The sequence below is a fragment of the Mustelus asterias genome, chromosome 19, assembly GCF_964213995.1.
Source record: "Mustelus asterias chromosome 19, sMusAst1.hap1.1, whole genome shotgun sequence".
NCBI classification, from domain to species: Eukaryota; Metazoa; Chordata; class Chondrichthyes; order Carcharhiniformes; family Triakidae; genus Mustelus; species Mustelus asterias.
The window spans coordinates 66,676,817-66,701,541 of record NC_135819.1 but is presented as its reverse complement, the minus strand read 5'-3'; the positions used below and the strand labels follow the sequence as shown (position 1 = coordinate 66,701,541).

Below are 24,725 nucleotides of genomic sequence, written 5' to 3'. Positions count from 1 at the left end.
TCAATTGCATTGCAATGACTTGGACTATGACATTTATTTTACTGGTGCTGATAGTCAAACCAAATGAGAACCTGTCCATTTGCTACTGAAAGTGTTCCTCAGTATGGAATTCTAGTGCGCAATGTCAGTGTAGAGCAATTCTCTGACAAGGGCTTGGCGCACTTTTGTCTTGACCTCAGGCTGATCAGAACAATTTTCCCTCAGTTCAGATACCCTCTATAGATTACATGAAGACATAGACAACACAAGAGAGGAATATGCCAAAAGGTGTCAGTGGCAGAACATGATCCTGTTTAGAAGCAAAATATTGCGGATGCTGGAATCTGAAACAAAAACAGAAAATGCTGGAAAATCTCAGCAGGTCTGACAGCACCTGTGGGGAGAGAATACAGCCAATGTTTCGCGTCTAGAGCTGGACGATTAACCTATTCAACCCCACTGCAGATCTCAAAGGATTCCAATGTTGCCCCTTCATGGCTGACTTTACCCATGATATTATCATTGAAAGAGATCGCACTGAGTAGCTTCAGAGACGAGACAAATTTCTCTCGCAGCTCAGATAGACTGTCACTGCTCAGGTGATTAAGGTCCGCTTTGTTCATGGCATTTCTCTTGCAGCTGTTGGACTGAGAAGATCACGTCAACTCTGGATCTCCCAGTTCTGAAACCACGTTGGGATTTGGGACAGATGCATTTAGCCAAGATCTGCAGTCTTGACAAGAGTAACATGGGCAAATATGTTTGCCACGATGTTCAGTAAGGAGATGCCTCAATAGTTGTTGAAGTCGCTCTGATACAGAGTCATAATAGTTCCATCATTTATACCCTAGGGCACTTTCTTCTTCCTCCAGCAGAGATTTCCTGTGCTTGATGAGTTCAGGTGGTGTAGCGTTAGCATCTGTAGCTTTGCCCACGGCAAATGAGTCCATAGCTGTGGATTTGGAATCCAGCTGTTCAGACTGCATTGCTATGGGTCTGGAGTCACTTCTAGTGATGGCTGATTTCCTTCCCTAAAGGACATTAGTGAAGCAGGTAACAATTGACAATTGTTTGGTCACTATTAGACTTTCATCAAATTAATCTGTCATGGTGGGATTCAAACCCGGGTCCCCAGAGTGTTACCCTGGGTAGCTGGATTATTGGTCCTATCACAGTATCACTGTGCCAGTGCCTCCCCTGCAGTGTTGGTTTTGTATGATCATTGAACTAAGCAAATCAAATCATAACTACAGCCTTGTATAACCTGCTATGAAATTTAACATGTAATGGTTCAAATAAACATCATGTAGAACATTGAGCAATAGATTGTATAAGCTTTAGTGTCAAACCGGAAAGAAAATTATTTTACAGTTTTCTACTGGCTTCAGATTGCCTTCTATTTCCTCTTGAGGTCAACTGCGGCCATTCTCTAACTTCATGGCATGCAGCTGAGACCAATGAACCTGCCCAGATTATACAAATAACTCCGGGGTCATAAAATATCTTGGAGATGGGCAAAAGATCAGATTGTATTAAACAGGCAAATGTATGCCATCGCATTTTTTAAGTTCTATTTTGACTTTAGTTGCAAGTTATAATCATTGAATATGCCAATTTACCTTTTAGGCTGAGAAAGAAAGATGTGACAGTTCCATTTTCGGTAACCGTTTCTGTTTATGATGGATGGATTTCCAATAATTTTGACAAACGAGTAGCCCTGGCATCTGTTGTATTAGAACGTTTTTACATGGCACCAGGCACTACCAGGATAGAGCTCAAAGAGGGTCGTATCTTTGGAACAATGTTCTTTCCACCAGGTAATGAGAGTTGTGTTGCAAAATGATAAGTTTCATTATTTATCTTCCCTTTTTTGTTTGTACCCACCATGCCATGGATCATGCTGTATTGATGACTTTTTTTCAGTTCTGTCCCAGTGAGTTTCCATATCTGATTGCCAGTGGATGTAACTTTCTGTCTTTTTTTTTACCCGATTTTCTTACTAACCACAACACCTTTATATAGTACTGTTAACATACTAATGCATCCTCAGGTGCTTCACACAAAGATTTTGACACCAAACCACAGAAGGAAACATTAGGTCATATGACCAAAAGCTTGATCAAAGAGGTAGATTTTAAGGAGTGACTTAATGGAGGGAAGCCAGGCAGAGAAGTGTAGTGAGGAAATTCCAGAGCTTGCAGCCTAGGCAACTGAAGGTGTGGCCACCAATGGTGGTGCGATTAGAATCGAGGACGTTCTGGAGGCCAGAATTAGAGGAGTACAAATTTCTTGTAGGGTTGTGGAGCTGGAGGAGATTACAGAGATGGGGAGGGCCAAGGACATAGAGTGATTTGAAAACAAGGATGAAAATTTTAAAATCAAGAGCCAATGTAGGTCAGCAAGCACAGATATGATTGGGAAATGGGACTTAATGCGAGTTGTGATCCAAGCAGCCCACAGTACTCTCGGGTGTGGTCTCAACGACACTGTGTACAATTGTTGCAAGACTTCCCTACTTGGTTGTGATCCATTCTCTTGCAATATAGGGAAACACTCTATTTGCTTTCCTAATTGCTTGCTGCATCTGCAAACTAACATATTTTGTATTTTGTGCACAAGGACATCAGCATCCCGCTGTACTACAGGATTCTGGAGTCTTTCTGAATTTAAATATTTTGCTTTTCTATTCTTCCTACTAAATTAGATAATTCCACCTTTTTCCCATGTTATACTCCATCTGCCAAATTTTTGCCCACTCATTTTTCCTCTATCCCATTGCTGACTTTTTTGTCCGCATCTGTCCCTTCATCCAAGTCGTTAATAGGTAAATAACTGAGACCCCAGCACTGATCCCTTTGGGGATCCCACACTAATTACAGTCTGGCAACCTGAAAGTGAGTAAGAGTTTTAACAACACCAGGTTAAAGTCCAACAGGTTTATTTGGTATCAGTATTCTGTAACTTGAGTTTGTGTCTCTGTATACCTTATTTGTGAGCAGATGTCCACTCCATCTGACGAAGGAGCAGCGCCCAGAAAGCTAATGGCATTTGCTACCAAATAAACCTGTTGGACTTTAACCTGGTGTTGTTAAAACTCACTGTGTTTACCCCAGTCCAATGCCGGCATCAACAAAATCATAACCTGAAAGTGATCCAGTCCTCCGGGCTCTCTTCTGTTAGCTAACCAAACCTATATCCATACTGATATATCACTCCTAACAACGACTTGTTATCTTGTGTAGTAATCTTTTATGTAGCATCTTATTAAATGCCTTGGAAAATCCACATACACTGTGTCTACTGACTCTTTATTAACCCTGCTAATTATATCCTCTAAAGCTTTAACAAATTTATCTAACAGGATTTTGCTTTCATACAATCAAGCAGAATCGATTGGTTTTGGTATGATTTTCTAATTATCCTGCAAGTACTTTTTTAATAGGGGATTCCAGCATTATCTCAATGTCAGACGTTGGGGAAACTGGGCTGTAGTTTCTTGCTTTCTGTTCCTCTGCTCTCGAATAGGAATGTGAAATTCTTCCTGGACTGACAGGAAGGTCTCACCGGCACGGACTATAAAAGTTCTATGCAAATGTTTAAAAAGTTTTATTTTGATTACAGGTAAACATTGACTGTAGAAAACAAAACTATAATTTGGCATAACAATAAATTGGCTGTATTCTCAGCAAAACTGTAGGAAAGGAAAATGCACATGGCCATAATTGGTAATCTTCATCATGTCATCTGATAGGGAAACAAAACATCTGAACTACATATATTAATATCGGAATTTTTGATATATTAAGTTATGATAGATTTGTTTTGTGTTGTGGTGTTGGCTATTGTTCAGTAATGGCACTGTTGCCTCTGGCAAAAGCTCCATTCCAAAGATTTTAGCAAATCATCTAGATTAACACTCCATTGCCGTTCTGAGGGAGTGCTGCACTGTGAAAGGTGCTGTCTTTTGGATGAGATGTTAAATCAAGCTCCCATCTGTCTTCTCGGGTGAAATTTTAACAATCCTGTGGCACCAGTTGAAAAGCAGGTGAATTCCCCTCAGTATCCTGGTTGACATTAATCCCTCAGCACACAAAAACAGATAATCTGGTCACATATCCCAGATTCTGTTCGGAAGCTCTTCCTGGCTGCTATGTTTCATACAGTACAACAGTGACTACACTTCAGAATTGTTTTGGGTCATCCTACAATTCTGCAGAATGTTACATTAAGTGTTTATTCTTTACATTTGTGAAGAATTTAAACATGCTATGTATATGCAGGTTCTACAAAATTTACTTTCAATATGTGGTAATCATCATTTAGCTGTAGTGCTCAATGTCTTATTGACTTGCAACATACTGTTAGCTGCATCTTAGAACTATACTTACTATTGTCTTTATTAGGTCCTGGACCATTTCCTGCAGTTTTGGATCTATGGGGTGGTGGAGGAGGTCTTGTTGAATATCGTGCAGCTCTTCTTGCATCGCGAGGATTTGCAACTTTAGCTTTGGCTTACTTGGGACATAAGGGAGTCCCACAGTCACTGCAAGTCTTTGACCCAAAACTCCTTTATTTTGAGGTAAAGAAACATTTAATGGGTTGCGCTGATTTGGTTTTGCAAAAGTGATAATTGGGTAGTTGGCAGATATTTACTGCAGTGTACTTATCAGGAAAACATCAATGTCAAAAGTACTAATATGCCAAAGAATTGCAAAATTTGGATTGAAGGTCACATGCATAATTCCACTGATTATTTGCTGAATAATTAAGAGGAATTAAATTCCAAAAACATAATGTAAAGATGATGTAATTTTCACCGTGATGAGTCTTTTTTTTATTCATTCGTGGAACGTGGGCGTTGTTAGGTGGCCAGCATTTATTGCCCATCCCTGGTTGCCCTTGAGAAGGTGGTGATGAGCTGCCTTCTTGAATTGTTGCAGTTCATGTGCTGTGGGTTGACCCACAAATGCCGTTAGGGAGGGAATTCCAGGATCTTGACCCAGCAACTGCGAAGGAACGGCGATATATTTCCAAGTCAGGACAGTAAGTAGCTTGGAGGGGAACTTGCAGGTGGTGGTGTTCCTATGTATATATGCTGCCCTTGTCCTTCTAGATGGAAGTGATCGTGGGTTTGGAAGGTGCTTGTTGTAGGTAAAAAGATACCTCTGAGACTGTTAGTGAGTCAAAGTAAAGTGGGTTTATTACAAAAGCTTTTGGGAGAAGCAGGTTACCTAAAAAGCGGTCTGCCTGGCTTCTCTCTGAATACATTATAGAAACGTAGAAAACTACAGCACAAAACAAGCCCTTCGGCCCCACAAGTTGTGCCGAACATATCCCTACCATTTAGGCCTACCTATAACCCTCCATCCTATTAAGTCCCATGTACTCATCCAGGAGTCTCTTAAAAGACCCTATTGAGTTTGCCTCCACCACCACTGACGGCAACCGATTCCACTCGCCCACCACCCTCTGTGTGAAAAACTTCCCCCTAACATTTCCCCTGTACCTACACCCCATTATGGTGTGGATATTTATACATTATATATATATTATGGTGTGGATATTTATACATTATGGTTTCCAGTACCAGTCACGACGCAAACACTGGTCTGGTCACGAATCACAGTGCATCTGGTAGCCTCTGGTCACGAATCAGTCTTTGGGTTCACAGCCCTTCCGGCGGCATCGGCAGCTTTTCCCTTGAAGTAACTGGTGCGGTTGCGGCTGTCCCAGTGGGAGTCTTCCTTTCAAACGGCCGTTCTCGCATTTTACCATCTGCAGCCGTTTCCATTGTTTAACTAACACACAAGCCTGCAGAAACAGGTAAGACTTGCAACGTCTGCAAAATAACATTCACATTTGACTGTCTGTCTTTATAAAATGAAAGTTAAAGAATGAAAGACATGAACAAGTAAGTAAGACATGAATAAATAATTTGTATTGATGCTAGGAGCAGTATAAGCCTTGGAAGATTAGCCATAATGAAGGGTTATGTTTGTGATATTGTCTAGGTACAAAATCCATTAACCCTTTAGGTACAAAATACATTAATCCTTTCCCTTCTTCAGTGCTGTTTAAGGATCTTTGGTGAATTGCTGCAGTGAATCTTGTAGGTAGTACACACTGCTGCTACTGCGTGTCAGTGGTGGAGGGAGTGGATGTTTGTAGATGTGGTGCCAATCAAGCAGGCTACTTTGTCCTGGATGGTGTCAAGCTTCTTGAGTCTTGTTGGAGCTGTACTCATCCAGGCAAGCAGGGAGTATTCCATCACACTCCTGACTTTATATAATTGAATTTATACTTCTTTTATTTCTTATGGATCCCATTTTCTTCTGACAGTATTTTGAATGCATTTGTTGTCAAATCTCCCAAGACGGAACTCCGTCAGTTTGAGGTTTTGTAAGAATAAGATGTTATGCCAAATTGTATTATCTGAATTGGAGGGATCTTGGGGTCTGTCAGTAATGCGATGGTGCCCCAACATTTTTCAGAGGAGATTTCAAAATCTGGGAGTACTGGAACTTTGCTGTATTTGGAGGGCAGGATCTAACAGCTCTTTGGAGGAGTGGGGGTAGGGATGTGTGAGATGGGGCTGCATGGTGTGTCAAGGAGAATGGGACATGAACTGCCTTTAGCTTCTTTTAACTGGTAAGTCCCCAACCCCCTCGTTCTAACACCGCCTATCAGCCTCCTCTTGTGCATCATCAGTTGTCCCCTTGTGCCATCAAGGCACCTCCTGTGTCCTTGCTGCATTCACTTCCCGTGGGTACTGGTATGGATCAGACTATGTTCATACTCTTCACGCCAATTTGCCTAAATTTTAAGTACTCCTGAGACTCTGGGGTGCCAAACGACTGGAGCATTGCAAATGTTACACTCCTGTTCAAAAAGTGTGCAAAGATAAGCCCAGCAATTACATGCTAACTACGGTGGTGAAGAAACTTCTCGAAACAATAATTCAGGATAAAAATTAATAGTCAAATTAACAATACAGGTTGATTAAGGGAATTGAGGGCAAATAGTATTTGGCTAACTTGCTGGAGATTTTTGAAGAGCTAACGATGTGTTGATGAGGGCAATGCTAGTTAATGTGATGTACATGAACTTGCAAAAGGCACTTGATGTAGTATAGCAGACTTGTGAACAAAGTTATAGCTTATGGAATAAAAGAGACAGTAGCACCTTGGATAAAAAATTGGCTGAGTGACAGGGAACAGAGAGTAGTGGTTCATGGATGTTTTTTAGGCTGCATGGAGGAGTGTAGTGAAGTTACCCAAGGTCAGTGTTGGAACCCTTGCTTTTCCTGTTATATATTAATGAACTAGACCTTGGTGAAGGGGCACAATTTTAATGTTTGCAGATAATACAAAACTTGGAAGCAATGTGGACTCGGAGGATAATTGTGTAAAACCTCAAAGGGACATAAACAAGTTGGTTGAATAGGCAGATAGGTGAATTTCAATGCAGAGAAAAGTGAAATGATTTATTTTGGCAGGGAAAGCATGACGAGATAATATAAGATAAAGGGTACAATTCTAAAGAAGATGCAGGAGCAGAGGGCGATGGATGTACATGCGCATAAATCATTGAAGGTGGCAGGACAAGTTGAGAGTGGTTAATAAAAGCATATGGTATCCCATTCTTTATTAATCGGAGCATTGAGTACAAGAACAAGGAAGTTATGTTGAACTTCTAAAGGCACTAGAACCATAGAAAATTACAGCTCAGAAACAGGCCTTTTGGCCCTTCTATTCTGTGCCGAACCATTTTTTGCCTAGTCCCACTGACCTGCACTTGGACCATATCCCTCCACACCCCTCTCATCCATGAACCTGTCCAAGTTTTTCTTAAATGTTAAAAGTGACCCCGCATTTACCACTTTATCCGGAAGCTCATTCCACACTCCCACCACTCCTGCGTGAAGAAGCCCCCCCTAATATTCCCTCTAAACTTTTCTCCTTTCATCCTTAACCCATGCCCTCTGGTTTTTTTCTCCCCTAGCCTCAGCGGAAAAAGCCTGCTTGCATTCACTCTATCTATACCCATCAAAATCTTATACACCTCTATCAAATCTCCCCTCAATCTTCTACGCTCCAGGGAATAAAGTCCCAACCTATTCAATCTCTCTCTGTAACTCAGCTTCTCAAGTCCCGGCAACATCCTTGTGAACCTTCTCTGCACTCTTTCAACCTTATTTACATCCTTCCTGTAACTAGGTGACCAAAACTGTTCACAATACTCCAAATTCGGCCTCACCAATGCCTTATATAACCTTGCCATAACACTCCAACTTTTATACTCTATACTCCGATTTATAAAGGCCAATGTACCAAAGGCTCTCTTTACGACCCTATCCACCTGTGACGTCACTTTTAGGGAATTCTGTACCTGTATTCCCAGATCCCTCTGTTCAACTGCACTCTTCAGAGTCCTACCATTTACCCTGTACGTTCAGCCTCAGCTAGAGCATTGCGACCCGTTTTAGGCACCACGTGGGAGAGTGCTACAGGGGATGCTGTGATGTAGTGTTATTGTCACTGGATATGTAATCCGGAGACCAAGAGTAAAACTCCGGTGACCTGGGTTCAGATCCCATCATGGCAGATGATGAAATTTGAATTCAATAAAAGTATTGAATTAAAAGTCTAATAGTAACCATGAAACCATAGTCCATTGTTATAACCCATCTGGTTCACTAATGTGCATTAGGGAAGGAAATTTGCTGTACTTACCTGGTCTGGCCTACATATGACCTCTGATCCGCAGTGATGTGGTTGCCTCTTAACTACCCTCTGAAATGCCCTAGCAGGTCACTCAGTTCAAGGACAGTCAGGTTTGGGTGATAAATGCTGGCCCAGCCAGTAATGCCTACATCCCATGGATGAATGAAAAAGAGGAAGGATGTGAAGGCATTGGAGAGAATGCAGAAAATATTCACAAGAATGGTTTCAGGAATGAGGTTCTGAAGAGAGATTGGAGAAGATGCTGCATGGTGTACTGTTTGCCTCGGAGAAAAGGTGACAGAAAGGAAATTTGATAGAGACATTAAAAATTGAGGTGTCTGGACAAAGTAGATAGTGAGAAACTTCCCAGTCACGAAAAGATTGAGAATGGGAGAGCACAGATTTAAAATAATTAGACAAAGGAGCAAAAATGATATGGGGAAAAAAAACTTTTTCACAGACAAGTTGTTAATCTCTGAATACGTTGCCTCAGGCTGGCAAATCAGGGCCTGTCCACCAGAGATCCAGCAGGGTTCATGTGGATGAATATTTAATTAGTTTGGAAGCACATAATACAGCATGAAAACTCACCAATGTGGTTGATGGGAAGAATGCTGATTTTCATGTTTGCATTTAGTACACGGAATAGAAAACCCCACCCGTTGGTTAAGTGAGTGGACAGAAATTTAGCAAATGGAATATAATGTGGGAAAATGTGAACTTATCCGCTGTGACAGGAAGAATAGAAAAGCAGTGTGTTATTTAAACGGCGTGAGATTGCAGAATTCTGAGGTACTGAGGAATTCTGAGGTACTGGGTGTCCTGGTTTATGAAACAAAAGTACAAATATAGCAAGCGATTAGAATAGTAAATGGAATGTTGTCATTTATTGTAATGGGTATGTAATATAAAAATTGTGATGTTTTGCTGTGGTTGTCTAGGGTTTTGGTGAGACCATATTAGGAGTACTGTGGATAGTTTTGGCCTCCTTATTTAAAAAAGGATAAAATACATTACAAGTAGTTAAGAGGAATTTCACACGATACCTGGAATGCAATGGGTAGGACTACTTTATTAAGAAAGATTGTTCATCCTGGGCCTGCATCCTTTGGAGTTAGAAGAATGAAAGGTTATCTTCTTGAAATATATAAAGCTCTGAGGGGACTTGACAGAGTGATGCTAAAACGATATTTTCCGTTGTGGTAGAGACTACGAGGGCGATCTTACGAAAAAAATTCTAAGTCTGAAATGGGCGTGAAAAGGGGAGAGTTTCGGATATATTTGTTCGGCGAGTTCAAATGTCAAATCCTATGCACTTAGTGCATGAAAATGTGCTGAAAACTTTCTTGTCTGTAGGGAAAGGAGTTGGGCTTAAATTGCCAGAAAGCCAGCTGATATCAGCAGAGGGCACAATCACACATGTCAAGGCTTCTGCTGCTTTCAGCTGGCCTCTGCAGCCTATCGCAAGTGTCCCCCCACACCCGCCAAGAATGATTCCTCCCACGATCACTGTTGCAGAGTGCAACAGGGCCCCTTTCCTTCCCCCAGCAATCACAAGTTCAGAGTGTGAAGTGGTCCCTGCCGTGCTCCCGTGGCACTACCTGGTGCCCAGTATGCAGTGCCAGGGGACAAGGCTGGAACTGTCCAAGGGGCACCCTCCCCTTGACCTCCCGGGAGAGGCCTCAATGACCTCTGGGTCTACCGGTGAGGCCATCATGTCTGGTCCCTATTGGTGGGGACCAGCTGTGATTCTCACCAGAGAGATCCTCCCCCGGTGCGGCCATAGAGGCAAATGAGCCCGGACGATTGCATCCTGGGCTCGCTAATCACATGAAAATTATCTTCAAATTAAATTTGAATAATTAATTCAGCCTTGTGCCAGAAATGGGCAGAGGCTGATTGCGCCAGATATCCAGTGCTGGTAAGATTTCTTGACTCTCTCGCAATCTTTCTTGCTCGCCCCGCCCATCGGCCAGCGGGGAACAATGGTAAGATTGCTCCCTAAAACCTGAGGACACAGTTTAAAAATAAGGGATCCTCCATTTAATGTGGGAATGATGCAAAATCTTCTCTTTCAAACAATTGAGTGTCTTTGGAGCTCTTCCCCCAGAGAATGGTGGGGCATGGTCATTGAGAACTTTAAAGCCATACATTGTTAATTATTGAACAAAAGGGAGTCAGGGTATTGGGCGAGGCAGGAATGTGGATTCGAGGCCACAGTCGGGTCAATCATGATCTTATTAAATAGTGGAGCAGAGTTGAAGAGGTCGAATGGCCTACTCCTAATTTGAGTCTTTGTATGCTCTGCTGAAGATCTAGTGTCATTGCAGCAAAGGTAATTCAAACATTTGGTGTTTATTATTGTCAGATTCATAGAGATGTGTAAAATCACAAAAGGTATTAAATATTGTATTTACTGATTCACAGGAGGCCTTTAATACCCTGAATAACCATCCAAAGGTTTCAAAAGACAACGTTGCCATTTTGGGACTCTCACTTGGATTCACAATTGCACTCATGATGGCAGTAGAGATTCAAAATATTCATGTAAGTTGACCAGGCATGAAATATACTTAGACAAGAAGAATATTACATCCCTCAGATAATGGAAGCTTGACGAAAGTGTTGTGGGACTTCTTTGATGCTTCGCTCGTTAATGTAGTTATAATTACTGTTCCCCTCAAGTATCCCGACACAGTCACAGAGTGGTTCAAAATGCTTTACTGAAGACTATAGCTATAGGACCCTGACTTAGGTCATTAAGTCCAGTCAGAGTCCAGAATTCAGAAATACACAAGCTGTTATAGTTTCAAATTCAATTACAAATAATTAGTATATGCCAATCAAGATATAGGAGTGATCTCTGTCTACTCATAGTTATTGATTAAGGCTACACCATTCATAAGGTACACATATTAAAACCAATCACAATCACCTTATGCTTGCTTAATTATAACATCAACCAACGTGAGGTTTTAATTGCATCAGTAGATTATCTTTGCACACCCCAGCTGTGTTTGAATATTAGAACACAAATCAATCCTCCCATTCCAAATCCTGGTTTAATGGCCTCCCCCAGACTAAGACATCTTCCTCCTCTTCTGCTTATTTGGAAATGCATGTCTGTGCTGTTAAACTTTTGTGGTTTGCCTCTTTTAACGCTTTCACTGGACACAGTTATTAATGTGGCTACTATTCTCCTCCATAATTATTAGTATGGATATTATTCCCTCTCAGAAGTATACAATATATCATTCAATTATCTTACAACTTTGATATCTTAACTACTTTTGTCTGAAACTATATTAGTTATAAGTCGTCCATCAAGTATTTATTTACTTGTAGCTTTATAACTAGCTTAAGAACCTGTGGAATGCTATGTGATTTTGCAGTAGGGATTTATTCAACTAACCTTGCTCTTTTGCAGAAGAAATCAGACCTCTGGTAGGACTACCTTAAAGTACATTTCTCAACAAACCAGTGTATTTCTGTAATAATATATGATTCGTGCTTTGGCCTTTCTAATGGATTTAGTTGCTGAATATTGATCATATTATTTGTTACCCAATTTCTTGCCCTTGGATTTATTGGGCGGCACGATGGCACAGTGGTTAGCACTGCTGCCTCACAGCGCCAGGGACCTGGGTTCGATTCCCGGCTTGGGTCACTGTCTGTGTGGAGTTTGCACATTCTCCTCGTGTCTGCATGGGTTTCCTCTGGATTCCTCCCACAGTCTGAAAGATGTGTTGGTTGGAACCGAAGCGACTAGGGGAAATTCACAGTAACTTCATTGCAATGTTAATGTGAGCCTTTCTTGTGACTAATAAATAAACTTTAACTTTACTTTTATTTTTATTATGAACACAAACATGTTTTATGCATCTCCTGCAGTTAGTTGATCCATTCAATTATGAATGTTCTGCTTTTCCCTTAGCCCAAGTGCTTAGTCTGCATCAGTGGAAGTCATTATCACATGCTTGAGAAAGGAAAATCAGATATTCAGCCTACCTTTGCGAGGTAAGTTAATCGATTTTCCTGGTGTTTCATGTTATGTATATGCTCTCCCCTTCCCATGGGTTTTAATTCATTTATTGTAAGGGTAATGCTTTTGAAGATCAGAAAGATGCTAGAATCGATCATGAAGGAGATTCTAGCTGGGCACTTATAAACTCCAGGTAATCGGGAAGAATGAGCAGTGTTTTGTGAAAGGGAAATCATGTTTGACCAAGTTATTGAAGTTCTTTGAAGGAGTAACATGTGCTGTGGATAAAAGGAGAGCCTGTAGACCTGGATCTCCTGAAGTCATTTGATAAGGAGTCACATCATGGACGGTAAAAGCTCATGGTGTAGGGGATAATATATTAGCATGGATAGAAGGTTGGCTGGTGGAAAACAGAGCGTGCATAAATGGGTCGTTTTTTCAGAACGGCAGGTATGATGCAAGAGTCTCTGTTGGGGCCTCAACATTTTACAATTTATGTCAATGACTTGAAGAAAGTGAGTGAAGGCATGGTAGCTAAATTTGCAGATGACACAAAGATAGGTAGGAAAGTATGCTCTGAAGAGGGCATAAGGAGCTTGCAGGACAGATAAAAGGTTGAGTGAGTGAAGAAAATGTGAAGTTGTTCATGTGGCAGGAAAAATAAAAGGTCAGAGAATGGAAACGGCTGCAGAATTCTTGAGGTGCAGAGGGAACTGGGTATTCCAGTGCATGAGTCACAAAAAGTTAATGTGCAGGTACAGCAAGTAATTAAGAAGGCAAATGGGATGCAATCTTTTATTATGAGAAGAGTTAAACATAAAATTAAGGATGTTGTGCTTCAGTTATACAGGGCATTGTTGAGAACACATTGTGTGTAGTTCTGGTTTCCTAATTTAAGGAAGGTTGTAAATTCATTGGAGTTTCAGAGGAGGTTTACTAGATTGATGCCTGAAATGTCTTTTGAGGGAAGATTAGACAGACTGGGTTTGTTCCCACTGGAGTAGAATGAGGGGTGACTTGTTTGAAGCATACAAGATCCTGAATGGCCTTGAAAGGTGGATGTGGGCGAGCTGTTTTCTCTTGTGGGTGAGTCCAGTACTAGGGGACATTGTTTCAGAATTAGGGGTCAGCCTTATAGGATAGAGATTAGACGATTTGAGGGTTGTGTGACTTTAGAAATCTGCCTCAGAATGTGGTGGAAACGAGGTGTTGAATATTTTTAAGGCAGAGGCAGATTCTTGTTAGGCAAGAGAATCAAAAGGTTTTGGGAGTAGATGGGAATGTAGAACTTGAAAAACAAACAGTTCAGCCATGATCTTATAAATTGGCAGTGCAGGCTCGAGGGGCTGAATGGCCACCTTCTATTTTGTATGTTTATAGAAGCAAGTGGTTCCGACATCTTCACTAAAATTGAATGGTCTTGGGGGGGGAAAAGATCTGTAAATGCACCCATCACTGTTGAGATTGATAGGCTATGCAAATCTCTAATACACTTTAAGAAAGGATAGTTAATGGATTTAACTGAAAATATGTTATTGTTGAGTTACATAACTTGTCATTGATTTTTTTTTTGCTTCCCCCAACCAGTGATTCAAGCAAAATTAAAATGACGGAAGATGGTACTATGATATGGAGAAATATTATCTTACCATTCCCGGAAGATCCAAAGTTTATGGTTCAGGTAAAAGATTCTGCTACATATAGAAATAATTAAAGATATTAGGTTCAATAGAATTGCAGAGCAGACTGCAGTAAGAAATATTAATTTCTGTATGATTTGTATGACTTTATATTATTTGAATATTACAAGTGACAAAGCTAGCTGTACTCTGGATTGTCTGTTCTATGTAAGACCTTTGTTGTGTGGCAAAGTTAGTTTATGAATGACAAATTAATGTGACTGCATTGCAGTTATGCTTATTACCTTATTGAATGTGAGCATTTCTTCAATACATAGTCATTGTTTCAACCCATATCTGTTTATTCAAAACGTAGGTTATTATCTGTTTATAGCATCACTCGTTTTGTGAATTAATCTTCTGGATAACTGAAACTGCATTTGCAGACAAGCCGAGGTTGTGTGTTCGAGCCAAGCTAATTGAAAGGGAGTGAACACAGAGCTTTTTATCAATTATTCATGGAATGTTGGCGTTGCTGACTGGGCCAGCATTTATTGCCCCCCTGAGGGCATTTAAGAGTTGACCCAATTGCTGTGGGTCTAGAGTCACATGTAGATCAAACTGGGAAGGATGGCAGATTTCCTTCATGAAAAGTATGTAGTGAACTTGTGGGTTTTTACTACAAATGATGATGGTTTCATGGTCACCATTATTGAGACTAGCTTTATTGATGGGATATGGAGCTGTGTCTGCAGAGCATTAGCCTAGGCCTCTGGATGACTAGTCCAGTAACATTACCATTATACCACCATCTCCCCATATGCCACACATTCGTCCGCCAGTTGTGGTGGGGGTCAATATTTGAAATAGTGGATGGGATGCCAGTCAGGTAGGCTGCTTTGACTTCTTTCGTGTCAAAGTTATTCCATGTTGTTAAAGCTGCATTCGTCAAGGCACCTGGAGACTACTCCATCAAACAATATTGTGCCTTATAGATGTCGAACAGTCTTTGGGGAATCAGGAAGTGATTTTCTCTCGGTGAAATTCCCAGCCCCTGAGTTGCTCTTGTAACCATAATATTAATACGGCTGGCCCAATAAAATCTCTGGTCAATAGTGAAGCTCAAGATGTTGATGCTTGGGGATCAGAGGCTGCAAATTCAAAATGATTAACAGCTTGCAGCTGAAAAGCATATTGCCACTGAAATGAAATTCCAACCACTAAGAACTCCTATGTCCATCTCTGTAGACTGTGTCTCAGCTTATCCGCTGCTGAAACCTTCATCCATGCCTGTTAGTTCTAGACTAGACCATTCTGTTGTTCCCCTGGCTGGCCTCCCATCTTCCATCCTGTGTAAACTTGAGGTCATCCAAAACTCTGCTCGTATCCTAATTCACACAGTGTCCTGTTTGCACCCTCACTTTGTGCTCTGTATTGGCTCCTGGTTTACTAATGCCTCAATTTGAAATTCTCATCCTGGTTTTTAAATCCTTCCAAGGCCTTGCCACACATTGGGGCGATCCAATGACCTCATCCTGCCCATTTTTCAGTGAGGTGAGGTAAAATTGGGACTGAGTGGAAAAACGGGACACATGAGCGTGCCCATTTTCACGCTCATTCCCATCTTCCCAAAAGAAAATCCAGACACGGTCTGGCGAGACATCAATTAGCATGCTTTAGCATCAATATAATTAACGCAGTACTCTCCCAATCATCCCACCTCACTTACTTTAATGACCTTGTTGGGGGGAACCTCATACTACCGGCGAGTAAAACACGTGCTCCATAAAAGTCTGCTGCAGCAGTATTGATGGTGAGCGAGGAGATAGGGTCATTCTGACCCCAGGGCTCCATGCAGGGCAGGGGTCACGGAAGTGGTCATGTTGCATTTTGCGGTGGGGGGGGCCCACGTGGGTTGGGGGAACATAAGAACATAAGAACCAGGAGCAGGAATAGGCCATCTGACCCCTCGAGCCTGCTCTGCCACTCAGTAAGATCATGGCTGATCTTTTTGTGGACTCAGCTCCACTTACCCGCCCGCTCACCATAACCCTTAATTCCATTACTCTTCAAAAATTTATCTATCCTTGTCTTAAAAACATTCAATGAGGTAGCCTCAACTGCTTCACTGGCAGGGAATTCCACAGATTCACAACCCTTTGTGTGAAGAAGTTCCTCCTCAACTCAGTCCTAAATCTGCTTCCCCTTATTTTGAGGCTATGCCCCCTAGTTCTAGTTTCACCCGCCAGTGGAAACAACTTCCCTGCTTCTATCTTACCTATTCCCTTCATAATCTTATGTTTCTATAAGATCTCCCCTCATTCTTCTGAATTCCAATGAGTATAGCCCCAGCCTACTCGGGCTCTCCTCATAAGCCAACCCTCTCAACTCTGGAATCCATCTAGTGAATCTCCTCTGCACCCCCTCCAGTGCCAGTATATCCTTTCTCAAGTAAGGAGACCAAAACTGTACACAGTACTCCAGGTGTGGCCTCACCAGCACTTTATACAGCTGCAACATAACCTCGCTGTTTTTAAACTCCAGCCCTCTAGCAATGAAGGACAAAATTCCATTTGCCTTCTTAATTACCTGCTGCACCTGCAAACCAACTCCTTGAGATTCCTGCACAAGGACACCCAGGTCCCTCTGCACAGCAGCATGCTGCAATTTTTTTACCATTTAATTAATAGTCCATTTTGCTGTTATTCATACCAAAATGGATGACCTCACATTTACCAACATTGTACTCCATCTGCCAGACCCTCACCCACTCACTTAGACTATCTACATAGGGAAGGTGCCGCTCATGGGGGCTGACCTCAGGTCTTGGCGCTGACAGCAGCTAGCAATGGTGGGGTGGGTTGATGGGAATGGGGGCAGAATTGCATGGTTTCCTTGGGGCCTGGGACTCAGCGGCTGGCTGGGGCCAAGCTGGGTTTCTGGGGGTGGGGGTGACAGGAAGACTCTGCAATCGGGGGAGGGGGGGCCACTCTACAACCGGGGGAGGGGGTAGGAGGGACACTCTGCAATTGGGGATGAGAGGGAGAGTGTGCGAGGGTGGCATGCAAGGGGCCAATAACGTGGGGGAGGGTATCCGATGTCTGTGGAGAGGAGGAGAAGACTGTGTCCACAGCGGGATGGGGGGGGGGGGGGGGAGGAGGGGTGGTGCAGCAGGAAAGTGACCGTTTTGCTGCTTTGAGTGCATGCGCATTTGGGCTCGCCAATCTGCCGGCTTTCAGGCGATTTAGGCCCCTCCCCCTACTGGCAACAAACAGATTGAAGGATTTTTTTTCCTGCACAGAATGCATAAGATTTGACTTGTGGCCTCGCCAAAAAAAAGATCCAAAACGCTCCCGTTTTCACGCTCATTCTGGACTTAGAAAATGGGGGCGATCTTATGAAAAAAGATTCTAAGCTCTTCCAGCCTAGCACTCCTCTAATTCTCCACTCTTGAACATCCCAACTTTAATTGTTCCACAGTTGGTGGTCGTGTCTTCAACTTCCTAGGCCCTAAGCTTTGGCATTCTCTCCTAAATCTCTCCCTCTACCTCTCCATCCTTATTTCTCTTTGACCAAGATTTTCATCACCTGTGCTAATACCTCCTTATGTGACTCTGAAATGCTGCTTTGGGACTTTTTATTGTGTTAATGTACTGTATAGATACGAGTACTAGTCGTATTATTTCTCAGCAGGCAATATACGGTGATTTTGGAGTTTGTCGTTAAATCATAACAGTTTAAGCATGAATGACGGAATGTATAGGTGTAGATTTTCATCATTAAGAGACTTGCTCTGCTTGTGGAAAATATCACACTGAAAATGCAGGAAAGATGCGTGTGGTTTGTGAGGAGGCAATGGCCGAGTAGTATTATTGCGAGACTATTAATCCAGATACTCAGCCAATGTTCCTGGGACCCGGGTTCGAATCCCACCACGGCAGATGGTGGAATTTGAATGCAATAGAAAGAATATCTGGAATTAAGAATCTACTGATGACCGTGAAACCATTGTTGATCATTAGACAAACCCATCTGGTTCATTAACGTCCTTTAGGGAAGGAAATCTGCTATCCTTGCCTGATCTGGCCTACATGTGACGCCAGAACCACAGCAATGTGGTTGACTCTCGACTGCCCTCGGGAAACTAGGGATGGGCAAAATGCTGGCCAGCCAGCGATGCCCAGGTCCCACGAATGAATAAAAAAAAGTGCAACTGTAACACAAGATTTGTATTAAAGCTATTTTTAAAATACAGCATGTTCATTGTATAAATTACAGTTGGAGGACATTCATTGTTAGACACTTACTTGTACACATATAACAGGACACATATTAACATTAATGGTGGGTTGTAGAGTTAGGAACTATACACTTTGTAATGGCTCATTTTGTGACTGCATCTAAAACAGATACTACCTTCATCAACTGGTGTCTGTAGTTTAACAAAGCGAGTTTCTCTTCAAGGCCTTCAAACCTGTAAATTGTTTACCAGTCTATTAAAAGCTGAAATCTAAGATGGGAACAGCATAATTTTCACCTGTGGCTCCCAACTGCATATGAAATTTTGTTTCTTCAAATATTGACTGAATTTTTTCTGTTGAAACTATACATTTTAATGGCATTTGTTGCACAAACTTGTGCTTAAAGATTCATTCAAAACAAATATTTGAATTCAAATATTCCTTTTCACTGAAGCAATGCAGAGAAATTCCCTTGGGTAGCTTCCAAGATATCACAAGGCACTCCTATTTAGAAATTGAATTCCTATCCAATCACAGAAGGAAATAGAAAGCTCCAAGATTTTTTCCAAAGGAGATGGATGGACTCTTGAGGGAATTAAAGTTGCAGTGTTACAGGGATAGATGGGGGAAATAGGACTGACTCAATTGCTCCAAACAGAACTGGCAGGCACTCAAGGGACATTTCTATTTTCTCATGCCCGTCAGATTTTATAGTTCCAGGATTTCATAGCTGAGTAGACTGTTGTTAACTCCCCATTTCATAAACTTATATATTTGTTTGGCAGGTTGATAAAATTAGCTGTCCCTTGATGCTTATTTCTGGGGAGGATGATCAGAATTGGCCTGCACCTGAATCAGCCATTGAGGTAATTGCTGCTTGAACTCAATTTCAAGGTTAATCGGTTGATTTGTGAATGGGATTTGAGGTATGGATCAGAAATATTGAAACATGGATATTTGCTTACTTTTCTTTTTCAGATCCAGAAGACATTGAAGGCTGCAGGAAAGACTCACTTGCTCACATCACTCTCATACCCTCTAACGGGACATCTGATTGAGCCTCCATATAGCCCGCACTGCAGGGAATCCAAGTTTAAGATGCATTCCGTAAACAAAGCAGGTGAGCTTGTCCCAAAAATAGAATTAACTTTCTGAGCACTGATGAACAATTTTCTTAGAATCTCTACAGTGCAGAAGGAGGCCATTCGGCCCATCGAGTCTGCACCGACCACAATCCCACCCAGGCCCTATTCCCTTAACCCCATGCATTTACCCTAGCTAGTCTCCTGACACTAGGGTCAATTTAGTATAGCCAATCAACCTAACCCGCACATCTTTGGAGTGTGGGAGGAAACCGGAGCATCCGGAGGAAACCCACGCAGACATGGGGAGAATGTGCAAACTCCACACAGACAGTGACCCGAGGCCGGAATTGAACCTGGGACCCTGGCGCTGTGAGGCAGCAGTGCTAACCACTGTGCCACCGTGCTGCCCTATTTTATATTCCTATTTGAAATACAATCATTTTTAGGTAGTCTTGTCCTCATTAGTTAGACCCAAAGATGTTATTTGGGACATTAAAAATGGTAGTATCATAGTGTGATTATGATGCAGGAGGCCCTTTGGCCCTCGGGTCCATGCTAGTTCTGTGTAGATTAATCCATGATGTGGAGATGCCGGCGTTGGACTGGGGTAAACACAGTAAGAGTTTTAACAACACCAGGTTAAAGTCCAACAGGTTTATTTGGTAGCTAATGGCACTTGCTACCAAATAAACCTGTTGGACTTTAACCTGGTGTTGTTAAAACTCTTACTAGATTAATCCAGTCAGCCCTGTTTTCCCCTAACTATCACAATAACAATGCAAGTTTATTTCCCTCAAGAATTGATCCAGTTTCCTTCACATAGAATCACAAACTCCCTAGAATACGGAAGAGGCCATTCGGCCCATCCAGTCTGCACCGACTCTCTGACGGCACATCTTACCCAGGCCCTCTCCCCCACTCTATCCCCATAATGCCACACCTTTACCATGGCTAATCCCACCTAACCTATACATCTCGGGACACTAAGGAGCAATTTAGCATGGCTAATCCACCTAACCTATTCATCTCGGAACACGAAGGAGCAATTTAGCATGGCTAATCCACTTAACCTATTCATCTCTGAACACAAAGGAGCAATTTAGCACGGCCAATCCACCTAACCTGCACTACTTTGGAGTATGGGAGGAGACCGGAGCACCCAGAGGAAACCCACACAGACACGGGGAGAATGTGCAAACTCCGCACAGTCACCCAAGGGCAGAATTGAACCTGGGTCCCTGGAGCTGTGAGGCAGTAGTGCCAACCACTATGTGCCATGCTGTTTCAAAGAAACATTGAATTTTCTGTTTTCTTCTGTGATTAGATTTGAATCCAATTTTGCCTACTGACCAAATTATTTCCTAGATTTTTGCCTTCAGCTTGACGAGGCTGCACTTTATGCAAATGCCAATGTCATAGAAGAAAGATTTCATAGAAACCCTACAGTGCAGAAAGAGGCCATTCGGCCCATTGAATCTGCACCGACCACAGTCCCACCCAGGCCCTATCCCCATATCCTCACATATTTACCCGCTAACCCCTCTAACCTACACATCCCAGGACACTAAGGGGCAATTTAGCGTGGCCAATTAACCTAACCTGCACATCTTTGGACTGTGGGAGGAAACCGGAGCACCCGGAGGAAACCCACGCAGACACAGGAAGAATGTGCAAACTCCACACAGACAGTGACCCGAGCCGGGAATCGAACCCAGGTCCCTGGAGCTGTGAAGCAGCAGCGCTAACCACTGTGCTACCGTGCCGCCCTAATTGGGGAAAATACAGAATGTTCTGCCACAAATGTTATAAATTCTGACAGAGGACATACCTAAATGAACAACTGGTCATGTAAAGTTTCTCTTTTATTTTGACTACTGGTTGGACTGAGTCAAAGAATTGTTATTTGGGCTTCTTCCATTCTGTTTTCTTGTTATCACTGAATTTGTTTCTGTTTTACTTGACTCGTGCTACATGGTGCATTTTTCACTGAGCAGTCCCATTTTCAAGAAAGTGTCTGTGGGAGCTATAATCTAGAATAGTTGCTGCTAGTAATTCTACATGCTCCAATTGGAACTGCATTGGAGCAGACTTCAAACATTATGGCCCGGGATTCTCCCAAAAAAATTCTAAGTTTCCAGCATATGGGAAAATGGAGTAAATCCTGCTGGTTTTTTTAGAATGATTTCCAGAATGAATGTCCAACACTCTGTGCATCGCAGAGTGCCTCAGCATGATTCTCTCCAGAAGTCTGGGGCCGGGGCCTGTTCCCACTCAATGGCGCTGAGCAGGCATTGTGCATGCACCAATCTGTCAGAGCAGAGACCAGTGAATGTGCAGTAATTCCCCATTGTTGGCCTTCAGATCGCTGGCCTTCCTATCACTGGCCAGCCCCACAACCCCCCATCGCTGGCCTACTGACACCCCCGCCCCATTGATCGCTAGCCTCCTGGACCTCCCCGGGCCAGCCCCTATGTGCCCCTGCCCCCACTCCTGATTCTGCTGACCAGCGCCAATCACCCTCTTCCCTCCCTCCCCCAACCGTACAATTGCAGAGTGGTAGCCTGATGCTTGGTGGGCAGTGCCAAGGTGGCCCTTGGGCAGTGCCAGGGTGCCAGGCTGGCACAGCCCCAGAGGCACCCTGCCCCTTATCCCCAACTTCCCGGGAGGGCCTCAATGGCCCTGCATCCCTCCAGCAGGGTCAGGCCGCCTGTTCCCCGTTAGTGGGGAGCAGGAGTAAATCCTGCTGAAGGGAACCATTCCCGGCAGGGGTGGGGCGGTGTTAGCAGGCCTGGAGATTTCAGTCCCAGGCCCGCTAATATATGGAAACTGCGGTTTCAAGAAGCTAATTAGCTCAGCGCTGAGCTGAAAAACCTGATCCTGGAGACGCGCAGAGGCCATGACGCCTTCCGTTTCATGGAAGCCCGTGAAACGGCTGCCGCTGATGTCTCCTAGCCCGCTACACTACTCGAGCAGCGCAGCGGGCTGGGAGAATCGCTCCCTCCCACTGCTTTCTCTCCCTACAGATGCTGCCAGACCTGCTCAGTTTTTCCCACATTCTCTGTTCGTGTCAGATTCCAGCATCCGTAGTCTTTTGCTTATTTTAGTTAAGTTGAGAGCTGTGTTTAGCTTGTGTCTGATTGCTCTTAAGTTTTGAAATGATTATTTGCATTGACTGGGAGAGGATCTTTGTGTGCACTCGCGATTGAGGAGTTTTACAGGGTATATAAAGCAGTTTACTTTAGGCCTGCACATTATGTCCAGAAGTTTGTTTCTTTCTTTGAATTTGGTTGCTTTGAAAATGTATTTTCCCCCTCATCATTTTACAGTCGGATATAAAGTAAAGTTTTTATTTATTAGTCACAAGTAGGCTTACCTTAACACTGCAATGAAGTTACTTTGAAATTATGCTGCACTCACTTGATTCAAAAGCAGAATGGACATTTATAGTTAACTGTTGGCCTCATTCACCTGAAGGCTGAGGGGGGAGGAACCCATTTGGCCGACCTCCAGTTATTCTAAGAATCGTTAATTGTTAATCAGTGATTGAAAAATGGACAGAAATATTGCAGGAATTCTTTGTGATGCATGACTGTGCAACATTTCTCAAAACCTTTGGTTTCGCTCATTAGTGTTTCATCAGTGTTAACTTCCATAATGCAAATTTCAGTTCTTCCTCCACTGAGATAGATTTTGCAAGAGAAAACATTTTAAGTTGAGAATTTGTTCAGTTACTGGATTCCCAGCAACACTAAAGACTTGACCATTATGTTAACGCAACGTTTCAACATACTAATTAATAATACCTTATTTTACACTTCCTTTCTGCAGTGAATGTGTTGTGGGGCGGAGAGACCAAATCTCATTCAGATGCTCAGGAGGACTCCTGGAAAAAGATTCTAGCATTTCTAAAAAAAAACCTTGTGCTTCAACACCCAACTGCTTTAGCCCAAGCTAAACTGTGAGAGTGGCAATATCATGGTGCTTTTTCTGGACTGCATCAATGCTGAGAGAAATTTTGTCTTGTTCTGAGTCAAAAGAAAAAAATCCTTTTACTTTCTGACTGTAGGGTGTCCTTGCTCTAATCTACATACATTTTATTTTCCTTTTTTGACGCCAGTGTATTTCTGGGGAATGACCAACAAAAATCTTGTTTTTGGTGCTTTGGGGTAGAATTATAGATTGACAGACCACCGAGTTGTTACAGTATGGAAGGAGGCCATTGCACCTGCGATGGCTCTCCGAGGAGCAATTTACTCCATAGCCCTGCACATCCATCCTTTCCAGATAATCATAAGAATTAAGTGTACATTTGGGACAACTAGCTGGCTCAGTTGTTGGAGAATTCATTTATTGGAGAATTACTGGATAAATTGCTAATTGAAATTGTATCCCTAAGGATGTCACAATATTTTGATTGTAATCAGTTAATGCTTATCATTTTTATAAAATTACTTCAATAAAATTGTTACTTCAAGTATGGTTCTGCATATTCCTCGGAATAACTGCCAAATATTCAATGACTAATGCAGTTTCCTCTGAAATATATTTTTCATTTTGGAAACTTGTTCTCTGCTAAGTGAGCAGTTATTTTGAACATGACATGTTTCTATAGGGAAAGGTACGTTCGACTGAATAATCATGCAATACTGAAAGCCAGAAAGAGACTCTCGTGCTCTATTTTGATTATATTATAACTTGTAGGAAGATGTTTATCATGAATATTATGTTGTCATCGGAATGAGATGTTGCATCTACCACTAATAAAAGGATTAATACAACTTGGGGCAAATTTATTGTGAAAGAGCCACATAACAATCTGTGCTTATTTTGTTGTTAGGGATTGGGCAAATTGTGCAAACCTTATTTGGGAATATTTTTTGGTTGGGGTGCGGTGGGGGGGGGGGGGGGGGCGGGGGGGAAGGGGGTCTATTTGGGGTACTCCCCAGTTACGTTGCCCTGGAGCTGAGGTCACGGCATATCATATCATTAAGAGTAGCAATGCATGCTAACAAGCCTATAAAAATGCTAACAAAGTATTGAGATTCACCTATTCACATTAGCCGAGAGATTAATAACCAGAAACGTGGAATTAAAGT

The 24,725-nt window shown here is 42.4% G+C and overlaps 1 protein-coding gene across 4 annotated transcripts in view; it reads left to right on the top strand.

Moving 5' to 3' along the window:
• LOC144508036 (peroxisomal succinyl-coenzyme A thioesterase-like) overlaps positions 1 to 24,439 on the top strand; it is a 55,937-nt gene extending 31,498 nt beyond the window's left edge. For all 4 annotated transcript variants that reach the window (XM_078235750.1, XM_078235749.1, XM_078235753.1 and 1 more), the window contains 8 exons: positions 1,606 to 1,796; positions 4,383 to 4,558; positions 11,130 to 11,249; positions 12,637 to 12,719; positions 14,272 to 14,365; positions 19,330 to 19,410; positions 19,523 to 19,664; positions 23,458 to 24,439. In XM_078235750.1, the coding sequence (XP_078091876.1) occupies positions 1,606 to 1,796; positions 4,383 to 4,558; positions 11,130 to 11,249; positions 12,637 to 12,719; positions 14,272 to 14,365; positions 19,330 to 19,410; positions 19,523 to 19,664; positions 23,458 to 23,591 (1,021 nt within the window). In that variant the 3' untranslated portion in view covers positions 23,592 to 24,439. The remainder of the gene's footprint in view (positions 1 to 1,605; positions 1,797 to 4,382; positions 4,559 to 11,129; positions 11,250 to 12,636; positions 12,720 to 14,271; positions 14,366 to 19,329; positions 19,411 to 19,522; positions 19,665 to 23,457) is intronic.
• The last annotated feature ends 286 nt before the right edge of the window (positions 24,440 to 24,725 follow it).